The 23,162-nt window shown below is 53.2% G+C and overlaps 1 protein-coding gene across 1 annotated transcript in view; it reads right to left on the reverse strand.

Moving 5' to 3' along the window:
- The window catches only part of PODXL (podocalyxin like), a 45,231-nt gene extending 31,200 nt beyond the window's left edge, over positions 1–14,031 (reverse strand). Inside the window, exon 1 of the mRNA XM_025854773.2 lies at positions 13,654–14,031. Within this exon, the coding sequence (XP_025710558.2) occupies positions 13,654–13,726 (73 nt within the window). The 5' untranslated portion in view covers positions 13,727–14,031. The remainder of the gene's footprint in view (positions 1–13,653) is intronic.
- Between the last annotated feature and the right edge of the window lie 9,131 nt (positions 14,032–23,162).

The following is a 23,162-nucleotide window of genomic DNA, read 5'->3' on the forward strand; positions in this document are numbered from 1 at the left end:
CAGAAGAGGTCTGCTTGCCTGTGGGGAGTAGGGGGTCTGTTGGGCGTATTGCTTAAAAAGAAACAAACAAACCTCATAAATCAATATAGCTAAACAATTGAGGGCTAGCTCTCTTACCACCACCACCAAGGCCTGTGGTGGGAGGAAAGTTAAAAGCCACGTTCCTTTTAAACAAAGCCAAGTTGTCCCCCCTGTGTTTGAGATGTTAGAGCTAGTCAAGGAAGCTTGGTTTCCTATGGGCTCCACCTAGGGAAGTGAATCAAGAATCCCAGAGCCAGCCTGGTTGGAGCCAGGTGTCGAAACAGCTGAAAATTCATCCCCGAAAAGTAGTCGAGGAGGCTTAATGACATCAGAGGGGGAACAGAAAGTGGGGGTGTGCAAACACATACACACACACACACACACACACACACACACACACGGTGATTTCACAGCTCTTCTATTCAGAAGAAACTTCCAGCAAAATGGAATGTTTCCCTCTGAAGTTTTGCAGGTCAGGAAAGGGGGTCAGGTTTCTTTTTTTTTTTTAATTTTTATTTATTTATTCATGAGAGACAGAGAGAGAGAGAGAGAGAGAGAGAGAGAGAGGCAGAGGGAGAAGCAGGCTCCCAAGGAGCAGGGAGTCCGATGCGGGACTCGATCCTCGGACTCTGGGATCATGACCTGAGCCGAAGGCAGACGCCTAACCGTCTGAGCCACCCAGGCACCCCAAGGAGGTCAGGTTTCTTTAGGTCACACAGACTGATACCAAAGTCAGACCTAGGGCTCCAAAAGGGGTGGAGGCAGGGAGGCACCATCTCCTACCCCGTGGCCTCACGTGCGCCCATCTCCCCCCCCTTTCTCCACCCTATTGTGTTACTAGCCCTGCTACCATGCAAGGTGGGTACAGATGGCTAGGTCAAGTTTATCTGGCCACTCCTGGGCCTAGAGCACGAAGGCACACCTCAAAAGGAAGGGGCTAGGAGTGCCTGGGTGGCTCAGTCAGTTAAGCATCCAACTCTTGATTTCGGCTGAGGGTTGTGAAATCGAGCCCCACTTTGGGCTCTGCGCTGGGTGTGGAACCTGCTTAAGATTCTCTCTCTTCCTCTCTCTGCCCCTCCCCCTCCCACTCACGCACTCGCTCGCTCTCTGTCTCTCAAAAAAGTAAATAAATAAATAAAAATAACCAAAAAAACAAAACAAAACAGAAGAGGCTAGTTGGAACCTCAAGACTGGGTAACTCACCACAACCCTCCCACCTCGGATGTCCCATCTGGAAATTGGGTGCAGTCCTAGACTGGGTAACTCACCACAACCCTCCCACCTCGGATGTCCCATCTGGAAATTGGGTGCAGTCCTCTGGAGTGTGGCCTAACCCAAGGCAAGAGAACTTCAGAGACACTGGCCCCAGAGACTGTTGCCTTTTTCATCTTCCCTGACAGCCTGGTTTTTGCTTTTACAGTGATGATATCATGCTGAAGATGCTGCCGGAAAAGGAGCTGATGTCCACCCCTCAGCTGAAGCAGCAAGCAGCTGGGGAAGCAGGGGCCAGAGAGGCAGTGAGCTGCTGAGCAGTGAGGGCCAACATGTGGCGGCGTCCACAGCCCTGCATGACCAGCGGCTGAGCACATCCCCTGCTCTCACAGCCATGCAGACCTCACTGTGCCCCACATCCCTGGCTCATGACATCAGAACTAAAAGGACCTGAGACATCACTTTATCCCACCCCAACGAGGGAGAAATAGGCAAATCATCAAGAGTTCTGGGGACCGGGTCCCACCTTCTTTGGTTTCTAGAACGTTGTGGTTCAGCTTCTAAAGTAGGCTCTCCATCCTGTGGGGTACATATGCTCCTGGTTCCAGCCCCTGCTTCCCCTCTTGCCCCTGGACAGGGACGGAGGCAGCTGACCCGTAGTGAGATGAAGAGGAAGGAGGGCCTAGGCCAGCCGGACCCTGAGAGCTCTCGCACTGCCATGTGCACACACCCTCCCTCATCCACCTTGAGCCATTCCCCAGTGACTCAGCATCAGCACAGCCCAGGCAGGGCACCTCTCCCCCAGCTCCCTCTCCCCCTGCCCCTCCTGGATACATCTACACGCTTGCACCCAGTGCTATTATGCTCCCAGTTCTGGGACCAAAATCATCAGGAAAGTCAGTCTTTTCAGATCACTGGGAAATACTGAACAGGAGGGTCCTCAAGACCTCCTGGGCCAGACCCTCATCCACAGATGAGAAAACTGAGGCCCACAAGGACTCGCAGCCCTGGGTGGATGGAGCCCCTTCCTCCTGCAAACCCATTTTCTTCCTGTGCCAGCTCTTTATTCACCACCCAACACAGGACCCTCCTGGGTCCCTGCTCCATGCCTGCTGTCACCCACCCCACACAGACACACACGGAAATTGCTCCGTACACCAGAGCTTCATTCACAGGAGGCCCCAGGGGCCGCCGTGGCTGGTGTGCTTACGTGCGTGCCCGACAGGACCCACGGAAGTCAGAAATGTGATAGTGTGCGGTCAGGACCAGACTTCCAGACTCTCCCCGGGGCCTGGGAGGAAAGCCAAAGTGTTTTTCAGCCAAGTGCAACCTCCCCAGGATGCTGAGGGGAGAATGAGAGCCAGTGGACAAGCTCCCATCCTGCCTCTCCCCGGGAGCCAGGTGTCAACAGCACACACTCTCTAGTGCCTTGGCCCCCTGTGGCCGCTGAGAAGCGGGGACCAGGAGGACCTCGGGATGAGAAGCAGCTCTGTGTGGGAACTCCTCCTTCCTGGCTGGGAGAAGGGGCATGCTGGGGACTGTGCTGACAGCCCAGGGCTGCTGCATGCTCGGGCAGGCGGAGACTCAGCCACACTCTACTCAGCAGCGGCCCCTAGGGCTGGGGTGCGGGGCTACATCTGCCTGAGCAAGGGGTCCCCGGGCTCCCTGACCTGCCCCTGTGGGGATGCCCTATGTGCTCCCAGCAGCCTGGAAAGCACAGGCAAGCTGGTTTCTCCATCAAACACGATGCACCCCCTTTCCACCCTTCGGCTCCCTGACTCCCAGAAAAACGACAGCCTGAAGGTGGATGAGATCTACGCATAACCAGGGCCGAGAACAAAGCCCCAAGCACCACTGCCCCCCGTGAGCCATCGTGGCAGTGCAGGCTGACGCAACATCCTCTGGAAGCCCCTTCTCCAAGCCCCCGGGGGCAGGGTGACAGCCTCGGACGGAACTTACAACAGAAATCATGATGCTCTCGGGCGCCTGGGTGGCTCAGTTGGTTAAGCGACTGCCTTCGGCTCAGGTCATGATCCTGGAGTCCCGGAATCGAGTCCCACGTCGGGCTCCCTGCTCAGCGGGGAGTCTGCTTCTCCCTCTGACCCTCTTCCCTCTTGTGCTCTCTATCTCTTATTCTCTCTCTCTCAAATACATAAATAAAATCTTTAATAAAAAAAAAAAGAAAGAAATCATGATGCTCTCAGGAACAGGGACTCAAAGTAGCAGGGGCAGAAAGAAGCACCACCAGAAAAGAGCAGCCAGAATCAACCGGCAAACCACAGGTGCCCCCATCTGAGTGGAAAGATCCAATGCCAAAAACATGCACACCCACCATTTTCTTAATAACGCCTTCAACTTCTATCTGAGAAGCAGCACTGCTAATAAGTACTCATGGGGGCGGGCCACGGGCCTGGGATGGAACCTGTTCTGTTCCTGCACAGACTCTGGTACAAGCAGCCTTTTGGCCACAAGCTTCCATGTGGCTTCCTACAAATCCGCTCAGGAAGGAGGGCGCTGTAAGGCTACATTTCCATTCCAAGAAGATCCTGCGTAGCAATGCTCCTGACCCTGTGTGCCTGGTCCAGCTCCTTAAGTAGGACTGTGTGGCTCCTAGCACTGAGTCACACACCCAGTGTGTGTGCCTCTCTGTCCTGGACAAGCTGGGACAGGTGGTCCCTCCACCTCTACATCAGTATTTCCCACCAGGTGTTAACGGAGGAGGAAAGGTAAAGTTTCCGTGATTCAAGGGCATTTGGGGAAGGCTGACTTAAGCAAAAGCAGTAAGGGGCCTTTAAGATCTGGGAGCATTTAAGATCATAATAGGCACTGACTTTCCAAGAAGGGGAAGAGTAGGCAGCCTTTCCCAAACTTTTTGGATCATGCTTCTCTTTTATTCATGTAAAACTTCCTATTTGTTTATCAAACATTTACTGAGAGCATAACTGTTAATATCTTTTAAGGACTACTGATGTTCTCTTTAGGCATAGTTTGAGACACGGCTGATTTTACTGAGTTGTAAAAGTAAAAAACAAGGGCACCTGGATGCATCAGTTGGTTAAGCATCCAACTCTTGATCTCAGCTCAGGTCTTGATCTCAGGGTCATGAGTTCAAGACCCACGTCGGGCTCCAGCATGGAGCCCTCCCCACCCCACCCCCCAGAAAAGGTAAAAAACAAAACCAAACAAAAAAAAGAGGGCACTAGCCCTGATTTACCATATGGGTAAACTGAGGCACAGAGCAATTTACCACACACCCCCCCCCAGTGATTATTGTGCAGAAAGCCAAATGCAGCTCTGTGAGTAGTTCCTATCTTCCTCCCACTTCTCATCTTTGGGAGGAGATACTTGGTTCCCTGGTTTATATTTGCTGCTGGATTGCAACCTCCCCGAAGAAGGAAAAGTGTAGAGATGCTGTAAAGACCGCCATCGTGCTTTGTTGCTTGGCTTGGATGGTGCCACCGTGAGTTTGGCACTGGAGTCAGGTAGGGGTGGAGGAGGAGGAAGGAAGCTATTTAGAGGGTGATACTCAGATCTGTGGCCTGCCCGGGGGCAGCGGAGCACGAGTGGCCAGAGGACTACTGATCTCGGTAGACAATAGGATATGACTCTCCATTTCACAGTGTGATGGGCAGAGCCTCAGGGGCTGCCAGGATCAGGGTGTTGGTGGCTTCAGGAAAGCCTTGACTTGCAGCCTCAAGTGAAGGGCAGTGCACCCGAAAAGTGCGGCGAGAAGCACCAGGTGGGAACCAGGCATGCATGTGGCAGGTGGTGCTGGCCACCGCAGCCCCTTCTAAGCTGAGCCCACTCTCATCTGTGAGTGTGGTCCGCAACACGCTCATCCTGAGTGACCCAGCCATGGGCCAGTGAATAAATGGGCAAAGGCCTGGCCTGGAGAGGGCACCGCACGTGCTCCAGCTGGGGAGGGGCAGCGGCAGGGTCCCTTTCATCAACCTCACACGGGGCGAGAGCTAAAGCCGGTGTACTGATGCTTACTACATGTCAGGTGCACCAGAGGTCTTTACCCCTCACTGTGGAGGAAGGCATTAACACCTATTTTACAGCTAGGGAAACTGAGGCCAGGGAACGAGTCTGAAACCACAAGGCTGGCAACTGCCGAAGCTCAGACTAAAATCCAGGCTTCTAACTTCAAAGCCTGGGGCCTCGTGCCAAGCGATTTCAATTTTTCTTCTCTTTGACAGCAGAATTTTTCTCAAAGGAATTCTCCTGTGGAGACCTACCGTACAGAACAGATAAAAACAGAGCTGCCCAAAGTGGGGGGATGCAGAGTCCCCCCTAAACTGGCCTCCCTTTAGCTTTCCCCTCTCGGTGTATCCCAACCTCTCGGTGGCCCCCAAACCAGCTCCACAGAGGACTGCCACCGGATTTGAAAGCCCCTGGCCTCCAGCTGTGCTCTCATGAGCATCCGCGGACCAAGCTCTTAAGATGGTACCTCCCTCCGCCCTCTACTTGTCCCTGCTGAGCTGGAAAGGGGAGGATCCGGTGCAGAAATTCTTTCCCATTCCAAGGACAGTGAGGGGAAGCAGGTCCCCCAGGGCCAACCCCAGAGGACGCCTGGCTCACGGGCGGTCCCCAGGGCACCTTGGCTCCCTGGGGCAGGTCCAGGCTAAGGGGCCTAAGTGGGAGGTGGTCAGGTTTCCTTGTGCGTGACAAGGAACTCCTCCATCAGCACACCAAAATGCGGGAGCCACAGAAAATGAGGGATAAGGGCGCCTGGGTGGCTCAGTTGGTTAAGCAACTGCCTTCAGCTCAGGTCATGATCCTGGAGTCCCAGGGTAGAGTCCCGCATCGGGCTCCCTGCTCGGCAGGGAGTCTGCTTCTCCCTCTGACCCTCCCCCCTCTCATGTGCGCTCTCTCTCTCTCATTCTTTCTCTCAAATAAATAAATAAAATCTTTAAAAAAAAAAAGAAAGAAAGAAAATGAGGGATAAGCTGGAACTGGCTTAGCCAAAGAGGGGCAAAGCCTTAAGCCATGAAGTTTCCCTTGTGCAGAAGCAGCGGATGTGATTGGCAAGATGAGGCCTGCGGGCAGCTGCAGAGAAATCCAAGGTTTGCAGGGACTAAGGCTATGGTCCAACATCCATTCTTTGTGAAAGTGATATTATTTATTCATTTATTCATTTGAGAGAGAGAGATAGGGAGAGCGCAGGCACGGGGGCGGGGGGGGCACGAGCAGGGGAGGGGGGAGCGGCAAGGAGGAGGAAGAAGGGAGAAGCAAGCTCGGTGCTGAGTATGGAACCCCGCAGGGGGCGCGATCCCACGACCCCGAGAGATCATGACCCGAGCCAAAACCAAGAGTTGGACGCCCAACCCACTGAGCCACCCAGGCCCTCCATGACTTCTCCATAACTGAACTGATTTTTGGGTTAGCCATATGGGTGCCTGAAATAAAAATTACTCTTCCCTGAGGGAAGTATGCTTCCCTGCTTCCCTGCTTCCCTTGCAGCTAGGTGTGGCCACAGGACCAAGTTATGTTCAACAAACGTCACTGGAAGTGTGGTGTGTGCTTTCTGGCAAGTACCCTCAAAAGAGGAGCCACAACGCTCTCGTTCTTTTTTCCTGACGGCTGAAGCCCCAGTAGCCATCTTGGACCACAAGGCGGCATGCTCAAGATGGCAGACCCACCATTCCAGCCCCCTGAACGTCTATCACGTGAGAGGGAACGTCTATCTGTCTTGGTCAATCCACTATTTTTTAATGGCTAAGAGCAGCCAAATCAAGTTCTAACCACCGGCAGCCCTAACCTTCAACAGCAGGGTCCCCTGGGTGGGGGAAGCCCGGAAGCAGCTAAGAGGTTGCTGCACGTCCCATGGCGCTCCTGCCTCCCCGCGTCCTGCTCCCCTTCATGCCCAGGCATCCATCCCTCCAGGGCCCAGGGCCAGCCCCACTGGCCACCTGCCTCTCTTCTTCTGGAACCTGGTCAGAGCCTTGCAAGTGGACAGCACGGAACTGGCAGACAACACTCTGGGTTCTAAACCAGCCCTGCCACTGATTCATTCATTCCTTCCTTCACTTGTTCATTCAGCAGTTACTAAGCATCTACTATATCCCAGGTCCTGTTCCAGGTGTTGCAGCAACAGCACTGGACAGAGGACCTTGCCCTCATGGAACTTGTCTACTCAGGGGAGAGACACACAAAGAAATGAGCAGGTCCCAGGTGATGAGTGCTTTGGGGAAAATATGCAGGGTAAGACCGTGAGGGTGTGTTATACAAGGCAGCCCAGAGGCCCTCTCTGAGACGGTGGACAGCGGACAGAAACAAGGGAGTGAGGCATGTAGATATTTGGGAGAAAAGCTGGTTGTGTCACCTACTGTGAGCGCTTGGTGCTGTGCCTCAGTTTCCCCTCTCTGGAATGGTCTGTGAGGTAAAATCCATCCCTGGACAACCTCCTGCTACCCTGGCTGGAGACTGTGGCTCCATTGAGCATGTTCAAAGCAAGTTAGCATGGGAATCAGACTTGATGGGAACCCAAAGGGCCCCTTGGACAGAGCTCCGTGAATTTCAGGTAAGAAGAGGGGGCGAGGCCTCCAAAGTGCCCTCCTCCTCAGGCCTAGCTTCCCCACTGTCCCTTCTATGCTGAAAGGTAGAGGCGAGACAGTTGTGGGCTCCTCACCAGCCCATGTGTCTCTGGGGGCCTGGCTCTGGGAGGGCCCCCAGCATCCCAACCTGGGGCTGCCTGGCAAGCCTCAGTCAACCATTCCTCAGAATTCTCTTCCCCCTGGGCTGAGGCACACAGCCTTCCGGCCACGACAATTGGCGGACGGGGTGCCACCCAGCGCCCTGGCCATAGGGAAGTTCGAGGTGGCTGACCCGAGGGGGATAAGGCTACAAAGGAAGAGAGGGTGGTGGTGGTTTGTCAGGGAAAGGGGTGGGAACAGAGGGAGGATGGGTGGCCGGGAGGCTGAGCAAAGCTGGGGGTCTGCGCTGACTATCACTAGTGTGGTACAGGGTGGGACCACAGCCCAGAGCCAATACAAGGGCTTGGGGTGGAGGGTATGCTGGAAGGGCTGAATGTGTGCACGAGGCATCCAATAAGCATGGCTGCCCACTCGTGTTCCAGATGCTGGCTGGATGCTGTAGTCACTAGCGGGGCTCCCAGGCAATGGGAGATAGACAGGTACGGTGTAGCCCGCATGGTGGCCACAGCCCTTGGAGAGCCTTACTCCAAGGAATAAAGTAGCTCCAAGCCTCAACTTACCCTGAAGGTGGAGGGATGGGGAGAATCTGGGCACAGTATAGCATTGCCACCATCATGAAACCCTTTCTAAAAAGGGTTTTGATGAGTTTCTCCAGTGCCCAGGAGAGAATTAGCACAGAAAGGCGCAGCCCAGTTCTATGGCAGCATACTGGCGCGCACGCATCTCCTGGGGCACCGTCGCTGGGAGTCACGAAGACTTGGGCAAGCGACCCCATTCCCTGGTCTGCATTCCCTCATCTGCAAAATGAGCAGGTGTAGAAGATTTCCAGAAGGCTTCCCAGCTCTAGAATTCTGTGTTCTATGATTTTCTGGGTTATTTAGAAGCAGTGTGGAAATCACCCTTGGCCAACTGAATTCTATTTTGAACAGCCTACTTGAAGGGGTCTCATGGTAAATGCTGTTGCAAATACGAACAGGCTCCTTGTACCGTATCCTCTGTGGAGATTCTCTTGAAGGTCATGAGGCTTGTGTGGCCCAGAGTCACAACCTCCTTGATCTTCTAACATCCCCACCACGGGCACAGGACCCATAAGGAGAGACCCCGAGCAACTTCACCTGTGTTCCTGGGAGTGGGACGTGACAGGAAACGCTGCCAACTGAGCTCCCTGGCCTGCATCATACCCTCAGATGCAAACAGGAAGTGAGCCCAGAGCTGAGGAAAGAGCTCCTTGGCCTCTAGGAGTGAGGAAGTCTCCAGGCGGCCTGGGGCTGGGGCTCAGGCTCGGGCACATGGGCAGCGGATGGACAGAAGAGGGCCACTGTCCTTCTCCAATATGCAGCTTCCATTCAGCAACCTTGCAGAGGGCTCCTGGGGCCTCGGCACGGATGATGTGAAGAAGCTCTTACCAGAGTAGAACCATCTTAGTCCTGACCCCTGTCCCAAGAAGTGCAGTGAGCTGTCCAGAGGGTTCCTCCCACTTTCCTGAGGAGTGGGGGCCCTTGAGCTAAGTGCCAAGCTGTCCTCACAGCAGCCACTGGTCCAGTCCGGGACCCCAAGCCCAGAAGCCCCGACCCTCAACAGTTGTCCCTGCCAGTTCTGGCCGCTGCAGAAACAGCCCACTGGCCAGCATCACTGCCCAGGATGTGAGCTGGTCTCGGGGTCCCCTTTCCGAAAGCCTGAAACCAGGGCCTGGGCAGTTCCCCTCAGGTGAAAGGTGCAGATAAAATGTCGAGCCACTGCTCAGTGCCCATGGCTGCAGGAGGCCCTGGAGGTAGAGACTGTGGCTGCCCCTGCCCTAGAGGGGCCCCTGCATGGCTGGAAGAGACACCCAAACATCATCTGCTTCCATCTAGAAACCAGGGAAGGCTTCTCAGCAAAGATGATACCTGAGGACAAACAGGATTAAATTATCTGGTCTGCCCTGCTAAGAGGAATTCCAACCAGGTAGGGGCCCCTTCCTCTCTCAGCTTCCAGAGGACAGAGGTCTCAAACCCCACCCAGCAGGAGCCCCTCCTCTCCCTTCAAGCCTGGATGCCTCAGGAAAAGGCAGATGTGGTGCAGCCTCCGTGCCTATGTGCCTATCCCCACTCCCGTGCCCTGGTGACTGCCAGAGGACACCCCCTCCAACAAGTGCCAAGCCCCCCTCCTCTCCCCCTCCTGGGGCAGCCAACACCCTAAAGCTCTGGCCAAGCTGCCACTTGGGAGCTTTGTGAGCCCCTACCCCTCGTCTTCTCCCACCAGCTGAGACCCGTCTGCTCCTAACCCCCCATGGCCTGCTCACTCTTGCCTCAGAGCCATGCCCAAGCAGCACCATGCTAGGAATACTCACCATCCCCTGACCTCATCCCATGGAACTTCCTCACTGGGCTCTGAAAGCTCACCTCCTCCCCAAAGCCTTCCCACAGCTCAACCCATCTCAAGCACCCGCATCATGACCCCCAGCGTGTGTCTCCCCTCCACTCTGCAATTCATCCTGCCCCAGCCAGCCTATGAAATGGTCTCACCACCCCACATTGACCCTTTTTTTTTTTAAGATTTATTTATTTACTTGAGAGAGAGCACACAGCAGGGAGGGGGCAGAGGGAAGGGGAGAGAGGATCCCAAGCACGTTCCCCACTGAGCACAGAGCCCAACATGGGGCTCAGATCATGATCTGAGCCCAAACCAAGAGCTGGACGCTCAACCGACTGAGCCACACAGGCACCCCCACACTGACCCTTTTCATCTTAAAATCCCCACCTCCTTCTGGAAGCTTTGCCTAGGTCACCGCTCCCCACATCTCAGCACTTCTCTTGCTCAAGCCTCCTCTACCCCCACATCGTGGCTCAAAAGCTTCAGCCTTTGCTACCACATACCAACTGCTACCCACAAACATGAGCAGAGTCCTGCCGCTCAGTGGCCTTAGACCTGTCAAGTTCTCAATACACATGCTTTATTCATCATCACAGCTAGGACTGATGGAGCTCTGACCATGAGTCTGGCACACTGTCGAGCTCATTCCGTCTGTTCTCTCTCATCTTCAGAGCAACGTACAAGGTAGCTTTGTCATTATTTTATGGACAAAGAAACCGAGGCTCAAGAGGTTCGCTATTTTGTCTACAGTCTCGCGGGTCTGCCTGACCCAAAGTCTGAGGTGTTTTCCACCACACCGAGCCACCTTTCCCTTCCCGGGATTCACCTATGGAATGACTCGATCAGACTGATGTTCCAAGTCAGCCTGTCCTTTCCGCAGCTAACGGGGCAGAAAAGCCCAGAAATGTTACATAACAAGAAACTAGAGATGCCCTCTTCTCTTTTATTCTGTCTTATAGATAAGGAAACTGAGCTCAGAGGTACAACTTGCCATGTGGCTCAACCAAATGAATATCAACCGAAAGTACTGAAAGGAGATCTGTCTAATGGACTGTCGGGCCCCTGGGCTTAACGCTGTTTATGCTTTCGGCGGCGTGATCCGCCTGTACTAAAAGGTAAGCTCCGTAGGGGACCTGGGTGGGGTAATTCCTTTGTTACGGAGACTCGCACTATAACCCCTTATGGTTTAGAACTGAATCACAGGATTCAGTTGGGGGGTTACCCCACCCTTGATGATGGCAGCCCAGGTGGCCACACCTTCAGAAGGGCAGAGAGATAGGGTAGTCCCTACTGACTCCCTCTAGGAAGGTATTGTTTTTTTTTTTTAAAGATTTTATTTATTTATTTGAGAGAGAGAGAATGAGAGATAGAGAGCATGAGAGGGAAGAGGGTCAGAGGGAGAAGCAGACTCCCTGCTGAGCAGGGAGCCCGATGTGGGACTCGATCCCGGGACTCCAGGATCATGACCTGAGCCGAAGGCAGTCGCTTAACCAACTGAGCCACCCAGGTGCCCCTCTAGGAAGGTATTAAATCAGCACAGCCACTGAGCAGCACGCCTGTACCCCTCCAGCCTTTTCTGCCTCAAGGTATACAAATAATAATAAGGAGACTCCCTGTGCTTTACACATTTCCAAACACTTACTTTTATCCCCTTATTATATATCACAATAGCGTTTTAGGGATTGGGCACTGGGGGCTTGCAAAGGCCAAGAGACTTGCTGGTGGAGATGGGAGTGCGGGGCTGGTCATTGCTGTTCATTTGTTTCCCTTGTATCAAGCTCCTTCCACATGCCATGCCCCGTGCTGGGCTTGAGGAGGGCTTCCTGGAAGAGGCATGGTTTCTGGGCAGTGCCCAGATGCTAGGGAAGGCAGTCCCAGCCTTGAAGCCAGCAGTGAGTTGGGCTTGGAGCTTTTCCCATGGTTGGCTCCGGAGCATCTCTTAGTGCAGAACAGCCCCCGGCCTCTCCTCAAAGCTCAGTCTTTTTAGGCTCTGGCACCCGGGGAACTAGCCTATCCTTCCTGACACAGCCCATCTCCCTTCTGGGTGGTGCTAAGAGGCTCTCTCCAAAAAGGTGCGTGTCAAGGCCCTCGCTGAAGTCTGGCTGCTCTGAGAGCAGGGTTGAGAAATGGCCACACTCCAGCATCTTCTCAGCCCTGCAGGTCGTGCAAATGCGAGGTGACTGTCATCCTCAGAGCTGTTCAGACCACTCTTCACACCACAACATACCCTTTGGGAGCATACACCTTTGCCCGCTGCCAAGTGCCTTTCCTTTTAGGCCGAGCTGGTGGAGTGTCAGGGCCGCCCATGGCGGGATGCTCACACCTGCTTGCCCTCAGAGAACCAGCCCCTTCCCACCCAAGGTTCCATGAGGTGCAGAGAAGAGTCTGTGCTGCCCCTAAGAGTTCAGCCCCAAATGCCAGGGCCTGCCAGCAGCAGGGTCCTTTCCCTCTCTGAGCTGTCACCAAAGTCCTCCTGGCCCCAGGGGAGGAGCACCCCCTCCACTCTTTCTCCTGGCGGACATGTGCTCAGGCGGGCCACAAAGAAAACGCCTCTCTTTCCTGGGGCTGACCCTCCAGCAGTTCTCAGGGGCTTTGGGACACCTGCTTGGCTGAGTTTGCGACCACCCCCTTGTCCCCCTAAAAGGGTAACATTTCACCTTCAGAAAAAATATGGGGGTTGTTTCTAAGGTGCACCCAAGCTTGTTTCATGAGGCAGGTTCCTGTTTATATGGGGGGGGGTGTTTCACCTTCCTGGCCATGTGCGAGTAAAGAAGTATATTAGTAGTATAGAAGCCAGGGATCCAAAACAGCCAGGTGACTCTGAGCTTGTGGAAGGTCCACTTACTCCCCTTTTACCTGCCCCAGCACAGGCTCAGGTGAGCCCAACGGCACACACTGCTTGGAAAAAACCTCTCTGCCAACGCGGAACACATCACCCGCGTGAGCCGTTACCAGAGGCTTGTCACCTGCTTCAGCGACTTCCCCATGAGCTTCCAGCCTGCCGTTTTGCTGGAATCAACGACTACACGATACCGTTTCTCATCCCCTCCGACACCGAGAAAAAGAGCGCTCAATCTTGGGGGATCCCGCAAAAGCGTGGGGCCTCGCGGTGCCCCAACTCCCCGCTCGCTTTGCCCGCAAACCCATTCATGGCCGGCGCGCCACTGTTTGCCCCACCACAATCCACCTCCCACTCCATCGGGATGGAGACCTGGGACTATCCGCGCGCGGGCCCGGCACCTGCAGTGTTCTCGGGTTTGTAAGGGGAGTGGATGGTTCAAGGTCAGGGCTCCGCGTGTGGCCCCAGCGAGAGGCGCGCGCGGGGGCTGCTCGGGGTCCCGCCACGAGGTGCGGCCCGCCCGGGGCCGCACGGGCACGGCGGGGTCGCAGCGGAGCCCGGGCCACCACTCACCTTCCTGGGAGAATGAGCGCGGCGGCAGCAGCAGCAGCAGCAGCAGCGCCGAGAGCGCCAGCGCGGAGCGCATCGTGTCCTGGCCTCGGGCCGAGAGCAGGTGGCTGCGGGTCCGAGCGTCTGAACGGCGAGAGCGTGGGCGCCGCTCACGGAGGCCTGACTGTGGCTCCGGCGGCCGGGCAGTGACCCGGGGTTCCCGAGTCGCGCTCCAGCGGCCCCTCCTCGCGGCCGCTGCGGCAGAGCTGGGCTGAGGCGCGGCGCCAGGCGGCGGAGGAGCGGCGGGTGGCTGCGTCGCGGGCGGTGTCTGCGCGGCTGGGCCCGGCCGGCGGCTGCGGCGACTCCCGTCCCGTCCGCGCCGGCCCCCGCCCCCTCCTCCTCCCCCAGGAGCGCGCGGGCGTCTGCAGAGGGGCCGGGCGGGGCGGGGCGGGGCGGGGCGGGCGCTGGGCCGGGAACAATGAGCAGAGGAGGAAACTCCGCCCTGGGCCGCGGCGGGCGGGGGAACGCGGGCAGCCCGCGGGCTCCGGGCGAGCGGCCCCCGGGCGGGCGGGGTGGTGAGTGTGTGTGCGCGCGCGGGGCGGCCGGGGGGCTCCCGGCGCCGGACCGCTCCCCCGCCCGCGGGTCAGCCCGCCCCGGCTCACAGGTGTCTCCCGCAGTGCTTCTGTGGGGATCCGGAGGGACCCCCGACACCGCCAGGGCCCTCGCACGCCCAAATCCGGAGCGAGGCGACCCCCCCCCAGCCTTGTGTGTTCGCTAAGGATCTTTCCAGGCCTCCGGGCTGCGGCGCGTTGTGCTGCAACTCCAGAGAAGCACGTCTCCCGGCTGCCAGGTGCAACTCACCTGCGGGCGAGCCCGCCTTCCGCACCACTTGCGAGCAGGTCTGCGCTGCAGAGTGTGCACTGGGCAATCTGGACTCATTCGTTGCTTCATCTTTCCAAGCCTAGGTTCCTCACCTGTCAAATGGAGGTGATGGTTTAAAAAAAAAAAAAAAAGGACTTTTTGAGGGATGAATATGTGCCTGTCTGTGTTCTCAGGGCTTTACCAATATTATTTCATCTACTCTTCACAACAGCTATATTTTTAGCCTCATTTTGCAGACAGGGAATTGAGTCAAAAAGAGGTTAAGAAATTCGCTCAAGACCGAGTAACTGGTAAGTGGCATACCTGCCTCTGAGAGTAGTTTGGGGAAATACTTTGCACACAGTGCCTGGCAAATACTAATGCTCAATAAGTATCAGCTACTATTCTTATTCTTGCTGTACAAAGAACAACAATAAAGATTTAGGGCTCTGGGGTCAAACCCGATTTGGGTTCCAAATCCAGCTGTGCCCACCTAATTAGTAAAGACCCTGGGCAAGTTGCTCTTGGTACTCGATTTTTGCATCTGTAATATAGGGACCACACCACTGACCTCCGAGGCTTGCTATGAGATTTTAACTAAGGCACTACGGGACGAGCACTTAGCCCAGGACCAGAACACAGAATGAAGGGGCCAGCACTTGATGAGATGGTGAGAGAAATCTGCCTGCTTGGGATGGGGGTGGGAGTTGAATTCCATAAACCGAGTTAACCCAGTGAAAGAACAAAGAAGAATCCCCTCCTTTTTTGTTGTTGTTTTATGTTGTTTTGTTTTTGCAAAAGCTGTCGGTGGGGGTGTGGGGAGGAAAATGAAGTTTCCGGAGCCCCCTGGCGCCTGGGCAGGGGAAGTGGGATGAAGCGGACCTAGAAGGGGAGGGGTAGATTAACCCTGGACGCTGCGGGATTGGGGGGCGGGGGGAAGAAGCCTGGATCTGGCTCACGAGACTCCTGGGCTGATCGTCTGGAGTGTCTTTCAGGTGGGTCTGGGAGAGAAGGAGGGTGCCCTGGCCCTAGCCCGGTTACAGGGACCTTGGACTCCTTGAGCCCCTCATGTCGGCTGCACGCAGGCGCTGCGGGACTGGCACGGAGTCTCTGGGGCAGCGAAGGAAGCGCTGGAGCCCTAGCTGGGGTTCCGCTGGAGCTGGGCTCAACCTTGGGAACGGCTGACCATGCTGTTTTCATCGGGAAGTTTCTGCAGGATCGTTCTGACCCTGTTTTCCATGCCGCATATGGGAAAGACAGAGGGTGTTCCCTGTAAATACCGTGGGATGTGTGACTATCGTTGATGTATTTTAGTACTGTTCCCCTAATATCCATGTCAACAAAAGCTTGTTTCTCTGTCTGGAACCAAGCAGTACAATTAAAAAACTGGGAATTAAAAAATTTACATTATATGCTCTCTGATTTAAAACAGTACTTTGCACTCAGTGGATCAATTTCTCTGGAAACCTGGAAAGGAACATGTTAGTTTTGTAAAAGGAGAATGTGTATTTCAAAATTGGGGCATTTTAAATTCCCACGATTTGGGATCGGTCCAATTACCAGATCAGGCAAAATGTAAAATGAGAGCAGACATCCGGGTTTAGGAAACAGGACCTGCTCTTTGTAACTGAAGACTTAGCAAAATAAGAATGCTAGGGACCCTCCCAAGTATCCAACACCCCGCCCCCCACACATACATATGCACAATGGGACTTTCAGGAATGAGACCGGAAGCTGGCTGGGCTTACTGGGGTCACCTATGGTCTGTGAGCTGATCTGTTCCCAGGTAACTGGCCTGTGTCCTTGGTCCTATTTAGCAGCTTGTTCCCACTAGCAAGCTCGCTGGCCCAGATCACCTGAGCTTATAGTGGAAACTCAAAGTGCTTTATAAATGCTATTCCACAATCCTTCTGGGATTTATTACATTTTGGTTATATTTATGCATGAGTGAGCGCCCCTAGAAGATTTTAAACTTCTTAATGTAGGGTCTTTCTTATTCTACTGACACTTTTTCAGACCATCCAGAACAGCCTATCACATCACAGATATAGATCCAGATACAGATAGAGATAGTGAATGCAAACATGAATTCCACCTGGGAGATATTACACAGGGGCTGTGACACAAGGTTTAAAATGCTTTTTCCCGTAGTTCCTGTTAAAGTCAGGGGACATGATTATGGGCTCCACCCGCAATTGGGTGATGTTGCTGACCACATTCTTTTTTTTTTTTTTAATTTTTTTTAAAGATTTGATGTATTTATTTGACAGAGAGAGACACAGTGAGCAAGAGAGGGAACACAAGCAGGGGTAGTGGGAGAGGGAGAAGCAGGCTCCCCGCTGAGCTGGGAGCCCGATGCAGGGCTCCATCCAGGACCCTGGGATCATGACCTGAGCTGTAGGCAGACGCTGAGCTACTCAGGCGCCCAGTTGACCACATTCTTAGGTGCAGGTTTGGTAAAGTCCTCTTCATCCTCGTATGAAATAACTTTAATCCCCAGTCACAACATCTCAGTTGAGGGATGGGACAGAACCTCAGCACCACACCCCCCAATAAGAGACAAATGCATATATTTAATATATTTACCCATCCTGAGGTGATAGCACCTGCTCATAGGTGCCAAGGATGCCCTTACTTTGGTTTTCTAACCCCTGACCTCCAAGTTCCTAGTACAGGGGCACCTGACTCCACGAAGGTGCTCAATACACAAAGGCTAAATAGCTAAAGAAGTGATCGGATTATATCTACAAGGTTGGGCTTTATCTCTGACTGCCAAATTATATGAATCTGTGAATGTCACCTGGGGTTCAAGTTGGGCACCTCTCCCCAAAGTCATGCACTTAAGTATGATTATTCATCAACATCTGCTCTAATGTGCATAGCATGTGGGGCTCTGTGCACAGTGCTGAGAGGGCAAACATGGGCAGCCCAGCCCCTGCCCTCTCAACACAAACACCCCTAAAGTGCCACAGAGGCCATAGTAAGTGTCATGAGCAGGCAGGAAAGAAGCACAGAGCGGGACAGGCTCAGCGTGGCCTGGGGAGGTCAGGGAGGGCTCCTGAGGAGGACAGGAGGTCTCACAAGAGGAGGGAGACTTCAGCAGGGGAAGAGCAAAAGGAAAGGCGTTTCGGGGCTGGTGTAGTAAGGAGCGGAGAACTGCAGGTATTTTGCCTTAAGCAGAGTGCAGATGGCAGACTGCAGGTGGTCACAGCACTTGGAGAGGCCAATGCATCTGTCCCTGTCCCAAAGGGCCTGAGGTCAGCGATGGTGAGAGGGAGGAGGAGAGATCTGACGCTAGAGGAACTTGGGAGGCAGAACTGATAAGGCGTTAGCGACCCACTGGATGTAGACATGGTGCATGGTATGGCGTGTGTGGTGTGCTGAGGGACTGAAGGCATGCCAGGCGCCCAGGGCTCCAGGTTTCCCACTTGTGTCACTGGGTGGATTGTCTGAGCGCCGTGGTTGAATGTCACTAACTGAGATGGAGAACATAGAAGAGAAGCAAGTTTGGGAGAAGAAAATGATGAGTCCAATTCTGAACCTATGGACTCTGAATACCCATGGAGCACTCAAGGGTCATGTCAGGAAGTTACATCTGAGACACTGAAGCTCAGACCTGAGAAAGGATGGAAATAGAGACTGAAGAGCCATCGAGGTGCAGGCAGGAGTTGTAGCCAGGCACCTAACTGTGATCCCTCGAATTCCCAAACACCTCAGATTCAGAGAGAGCCTGGGGCCCCGTGGATGTTTGAGCCCACCAGCAGCCTCATCACACTGGAAGAAAAGGCCAGGAGAGTTGGGCTGACCTGTCCCCACTCACACAGCTCGGAAGCAGCGCTGCCTCCAGGATCAGAATAGCACTGGAGTCTCACGCACCCCTGTCAAGACTATCTGCATTCGTGCGTCTGTGTCCTGGGCTGTTGGTCTCTCAACTCAAAAAGCCGCAGGTCCCATAGCAGGAACAAAAGAAGATGAGCTGGGGAGATGGAACTGGGGGAGGGAGATAGGAGTCAATTCCTAGTTAAGCTGGAATAAAAGAAGCCCAAGTCATCAGCTTCAGCTGTCTTCATGACATGTTCGCCCCAACCTGCTTTCCAATCTCCTCTCCCACTTAGCTACTGACCATCCCCTCTTGCCTCTGCCCCCGTGTGATACAAACAGCATGCAGTCAGTTTCTTCTGCCCTGGAGGCTGAACAAGTCCAGAGCAGGTGCTTGAATAGTATCACAGGGAGCTCTGCCTGTATTCTGGCCATGTGCTAAACACTTTATTCTCCTAAAATGACTTAATCTGCCTGCTTAGCGGGGAGCCTGCTTCCCCCCTCCCCCACTTGTGCCCTCTCTCTCTCTCTCTCTCTCGCTCACTCTCACATAAATAAAATCTTTAAAAATAAATAAATAGGGTGCCTGGGTGGCTCAGTCGTTAAGCATCTGCCTTTGGCTCAGGTCATGATCCCAGGGTCCTGGGATAGAGCCCCGCATCGGGCTCCCTGCTTGGCTCCCTGCTCTCCCTCTCCCACTCCCCCTGCTTGTGTTCGCTCTCTCGCTGTGTCTCTCTCTGTCAAATAAATAAATAAAATCTTTTAAAAAATAAATAGGGGCGCCTGGGTGGCTCAGTTGTTAAGTGTCTGCCTTCGGCTCAGGTCCCGATCCCGAGGTCCTGGGATCGAGCCCCGCATCAGGCTCCCTGCTCGGCGGGAAGCCTGCTTCTCCCTCTCCCACTCCCCCTGCTTGTGTTCCTTCTCTCCCTGTGTCTCTCTGTCAAATAAATAAATAAAATCTTTAAAAATAAATAAATAAATTAATTAATTAATTAAATAAAATGACTTAATCCTCATACAACCTGGAGAGGGAAATGTATTACCATCACCCCATTTTGCAGATGAGAAATCAAAACTTTTATTTCCCTGGCATCCACCTGAAGGCAGATGGAGCTCTGTTACGTGGCCTTCCTCTCTGGGTATTGACCTGCATGTGTCTAATTTTCCTGGTGAGCTCTGAGCTCCTTGAGGAAAGAGCTGTGTCCTTGGGACCCGTGGCACCCTTGGCAGCCTCCAGCTGTGCATCTTGTACCCTCCCCTCCTTCCTCTCCTGTCTTCCCTCCATCTGCCACCAGAGTGTTATCCTCAGAATCAGGTGGGATCCTGCCCCTCACCTGCTCACACTCTTGTCTGCTTCCTGGTGAACAATGTCCCGGACACAGCATTCAAGGTCTCCACAATCCGGCCCCGGCTAACCTTGCCAACTTCTTCTCCCACTGAGAGGGACAAGGCTCTTTAGATTCAACTGTGACACTCATTTTCACTCTCGAGTCTTTGCCCTTGCTTCTTCTCCTTGTGCCTGGGATTTCTACCTGTCACAGGTTGGAAGGCTCTGATGTCCTGCAGCCCTGTTCTGGTCTGACCCCCACCCCTGAGGTCATAATCACATCCTCCTCTGGGTTCCCGTTGCCTTGAGTTGATGCCTTCAGTCACTGACTTCGAGTGACTTTTGTGAGTTCTAGACACATACATAGCACAAGTCCTTTGAGGATAAGAACCTCACTTTAGGGGCGCCTGGGTGGCTCAGTTGGTTAAGCAACTGCCTTCGGCTCAGGTCATGACCTCAGGGTCCTGGGATCGAGCCCCACATCGGGCTCCCTGCTCAGTGGGAGGCCTGCTTCTCCCTCTCCCACTCCCCCTGCTTGTGTTCCCTCTCTCGCTGTATCTCTCTCTGTCAAATAAATAAATAAAATATTAAAAAAAAAAAAAGAACCTCACTTTATTTATCCCTATGTCTCTTCCATAGTTAGCATGGTTGAATAGTGGGCGCTTGATATAAAAACGATGTGAAGCGCCTGCAGTCTGCTGATCTTACCCCACGTTTAGCACGGAGCTAGGTGTTTCATGCGCATAAGCCTCATTTCGTTTTTTTTGTTATTGTTGTTTTGTTTTTTAAAGATTTTATTTATTTATTCATGAGAGACAGAGAGAGAGAGAAGCAGAGGGAGAAGCAGGCTCCCAAGGAGTAGGGAGCCCGACGCGGGACTCGATCCCAGGACCCTGGGATCATGACCTGAGCCAAAGGCAGACGCTTAACCATCTGAGCCACCCAAGCGCCCAAGCCTCATTTAGTTTTTTACTGATTAGGAAACCGAGGTGTTGATGGAAAGTAAGTAACTGGCCTAAGATCACCCACTTGTAAAGTAGTGGAGTCAGGATTCGAATCTGGCAGCCTGACTCCCAAAACCACACTGAACCTATACTATTCAGAGAGTGAATAAATGCATGAATGAATAGTGATATTCATTATACTATAATTTTGCCTGCTGTGTTTCATAAACATGGTTAAGATGAAATGTCTACCCCAGGGGCAATCTAGAATATACAACCCAGATGCAGCGAAGTACTAGTTTGTTTCTCAATTCAAGAAATGATTGTTCACCCACACAACCCCTCCCACACTTGTCAAAACCCGTGCTTCCCTGCACCCCCAAAGAAGTCCACCCCACTCAAAAACTGACATGGACTGACTTCACAGATTTCAGTCACTGAGACTTCATTATTCCCAGAGCTGTAGACTATGCTCTGCACTTAAGTGAAAGACAGCAAGACTTTTCATTGAATCACATCTCAGGGCTACTTGCTCCATCTGCAAAAATCAGAATTGCTGCACCCCCCCCCCCCCCCCCAGGGTTTTAAACCCTTGCGCCGAGCTTCCTCCCTTTCACGCTCCAAGGATCTTGGCTGGGATTTTTAAGGGTTTTTATTCACTCTACCTGGTTACTTGATTCACAAAACCCAGATTTACCCAATCCTGATATTACTTCTGCTTCTTGGCCTTAGGTCTCCAAGAAAAGTATCTAGTCCAAGTGTCTTTCCTTGCCACAGAATGAGTAAAACTGCTGCCGCCCCGCCAGGACCCATGGGGACAGGGCCGCAGACCCGTGAAGATAAACAAGCTGGCCCAGATATGGATGAACGACAGACACGGGACAGGGCTGGGAGCAGCACTGGAGGTTCCCATGACTTCATTCACCTCTGAGGCATTGTTCTTCCTCTGTCACCAGGGCTAGTTGATAACATTTACTCACTCGGTGCACAGCCGGGGGTGTGTGATCTGCCTCTAGGCAGCAGGGAGACAGTGCAGAGCCCCGAGCCCAGAGAGGGCAAGTCTACACAGGGGCGGCTGCGGGCGCTGAAGACAGAACAGAACCTCCCTGCCTCGCACAATCACAGACTCTCGTCAGTGAGGCCACGTGGGGATTCCTGAACACTCAAAATGGAAGGAATCCTGGCAGTCATGTAGCCAAGAGGCTTGAATAAAATCCCAGGTTCAGAGGGTCTTAGAGTATAAGGAAGGGGTTCTCCCCTGACTCCTTCTGTTCCTTCATTGCAAGGATGGTTGGTGCGTTTCTAGATTTTTTTCTTTGTGTATGCAGTTCTGGCCTTTCCATTGCACTCAGAGCTCCATGAGGCCATAGGCCTTTCCTCTGTGTTCACTTTTACATCCCTAGGGCCTAGCACTGTGCCTGGCCATAGTAGGTGCTTGGTAAATACTGGTTGGATACATGAATCCATCTCCACAGATAATTTAAAAAGTTATATTTCTATTCTCTCTTCTACCATCAACTAGCTTATGACACTCTTCAAGTGTGAGTTTCCTCATCTGTTAAATGGGGTAAAAAAAAAAAAAAAAAATATATATATATATATATATATATATATATATACCCTAACTCCTTTTCAGAGATAATTCAAACCCTGGAAGCAAAGGGCATCTGGCTGGCTCAGTCGGTGGAGCATGTGACTCTTGATCTCAGGGTGGTAAGTTCAAGCCCCATGTGGGGTACAGAGCTTACTTAAAACAAAACAAAACACACACACACACACACAAAACCCCACAAAAAAACAGCTCTGGAGGCAAAAATTCTTGATGAGCTTTGAAAAATATAACTCTGGGGTGCCCGGCTGGCTCAGTCAGTAGAGCATGCGATTCTTGGTCTCAGGGCTGTGGGTTCAAGCACCATGTTGGTGTGGCGATTACTAAAAATAAAACCTTAAAAAGAGAAAAAAGAAAAATATAATCCTCTTTGTAGTTATTTCTCCTGCTCCCTTCTTCTGAGTTATTTTCTCAGTCTCTCCTAGCCTTCGGACAGGTTGGTATCTCATACTGGCCATGGTAAACCCCAGGAATGAACACTCCATGTTATCTCATGAAACACCTCAGGGTTGTTGCTTTTTTTAAACCTCTGAATCTTAGGGGATAATTTATGGATGCCTTCCCCATATGGCTTTTTGAGAAGCCCTGTAACCGCCCCCTCACCCCAGAGATAGTGAAGGATGTAGGAGGACACGAGGTCAAGACTTAAGGCGGGGAGGCACCTAGTCCATTCTGAATGAGGCAGCTTCCTTCCCTCCCTCCTACGTAGACACCGGAGAGGGACTCTCACGGATTCCTTCAGCCCTCAGGGAGGGTCCAGCAGTCCCTGGGTCCACTGAGTTCTTGCCTCCGAGTCTATACAGAATGTGCTTCCTGGGTAAAAGTGTTCAGACTCTGTAGAAGAAGGCCTGGGCTGAAATGTAGTGAGAAAGTGTCCCTGGGGACCACCCCGCACAAAGAACGTCCCCCTTCCCCTTCTGATGACTCAAGGGGCCTTGTTTTTTTTGTTTTGCTTTTGTGTGTACATGTTTTG

The sequence above is a fragment of the Callorhinus ursinus genome, unplaced genomic scaffold, assembly GCF_003265705.2.
Source record: "Callorhinus ursinus isolate GAN/ISIS: 27379988/994484 unplaced genomic scaffold, GSC_fseal_2.0 scaffold12, whole genome shotgun sequence".
Classification (NCBI taxonomy): domain Eukaryota; kingdom Metazoa; phylum Chordata; class Mammalia; order Carnivora; family Otariidae; genus Callorhinus; species Callorhinus ursinus.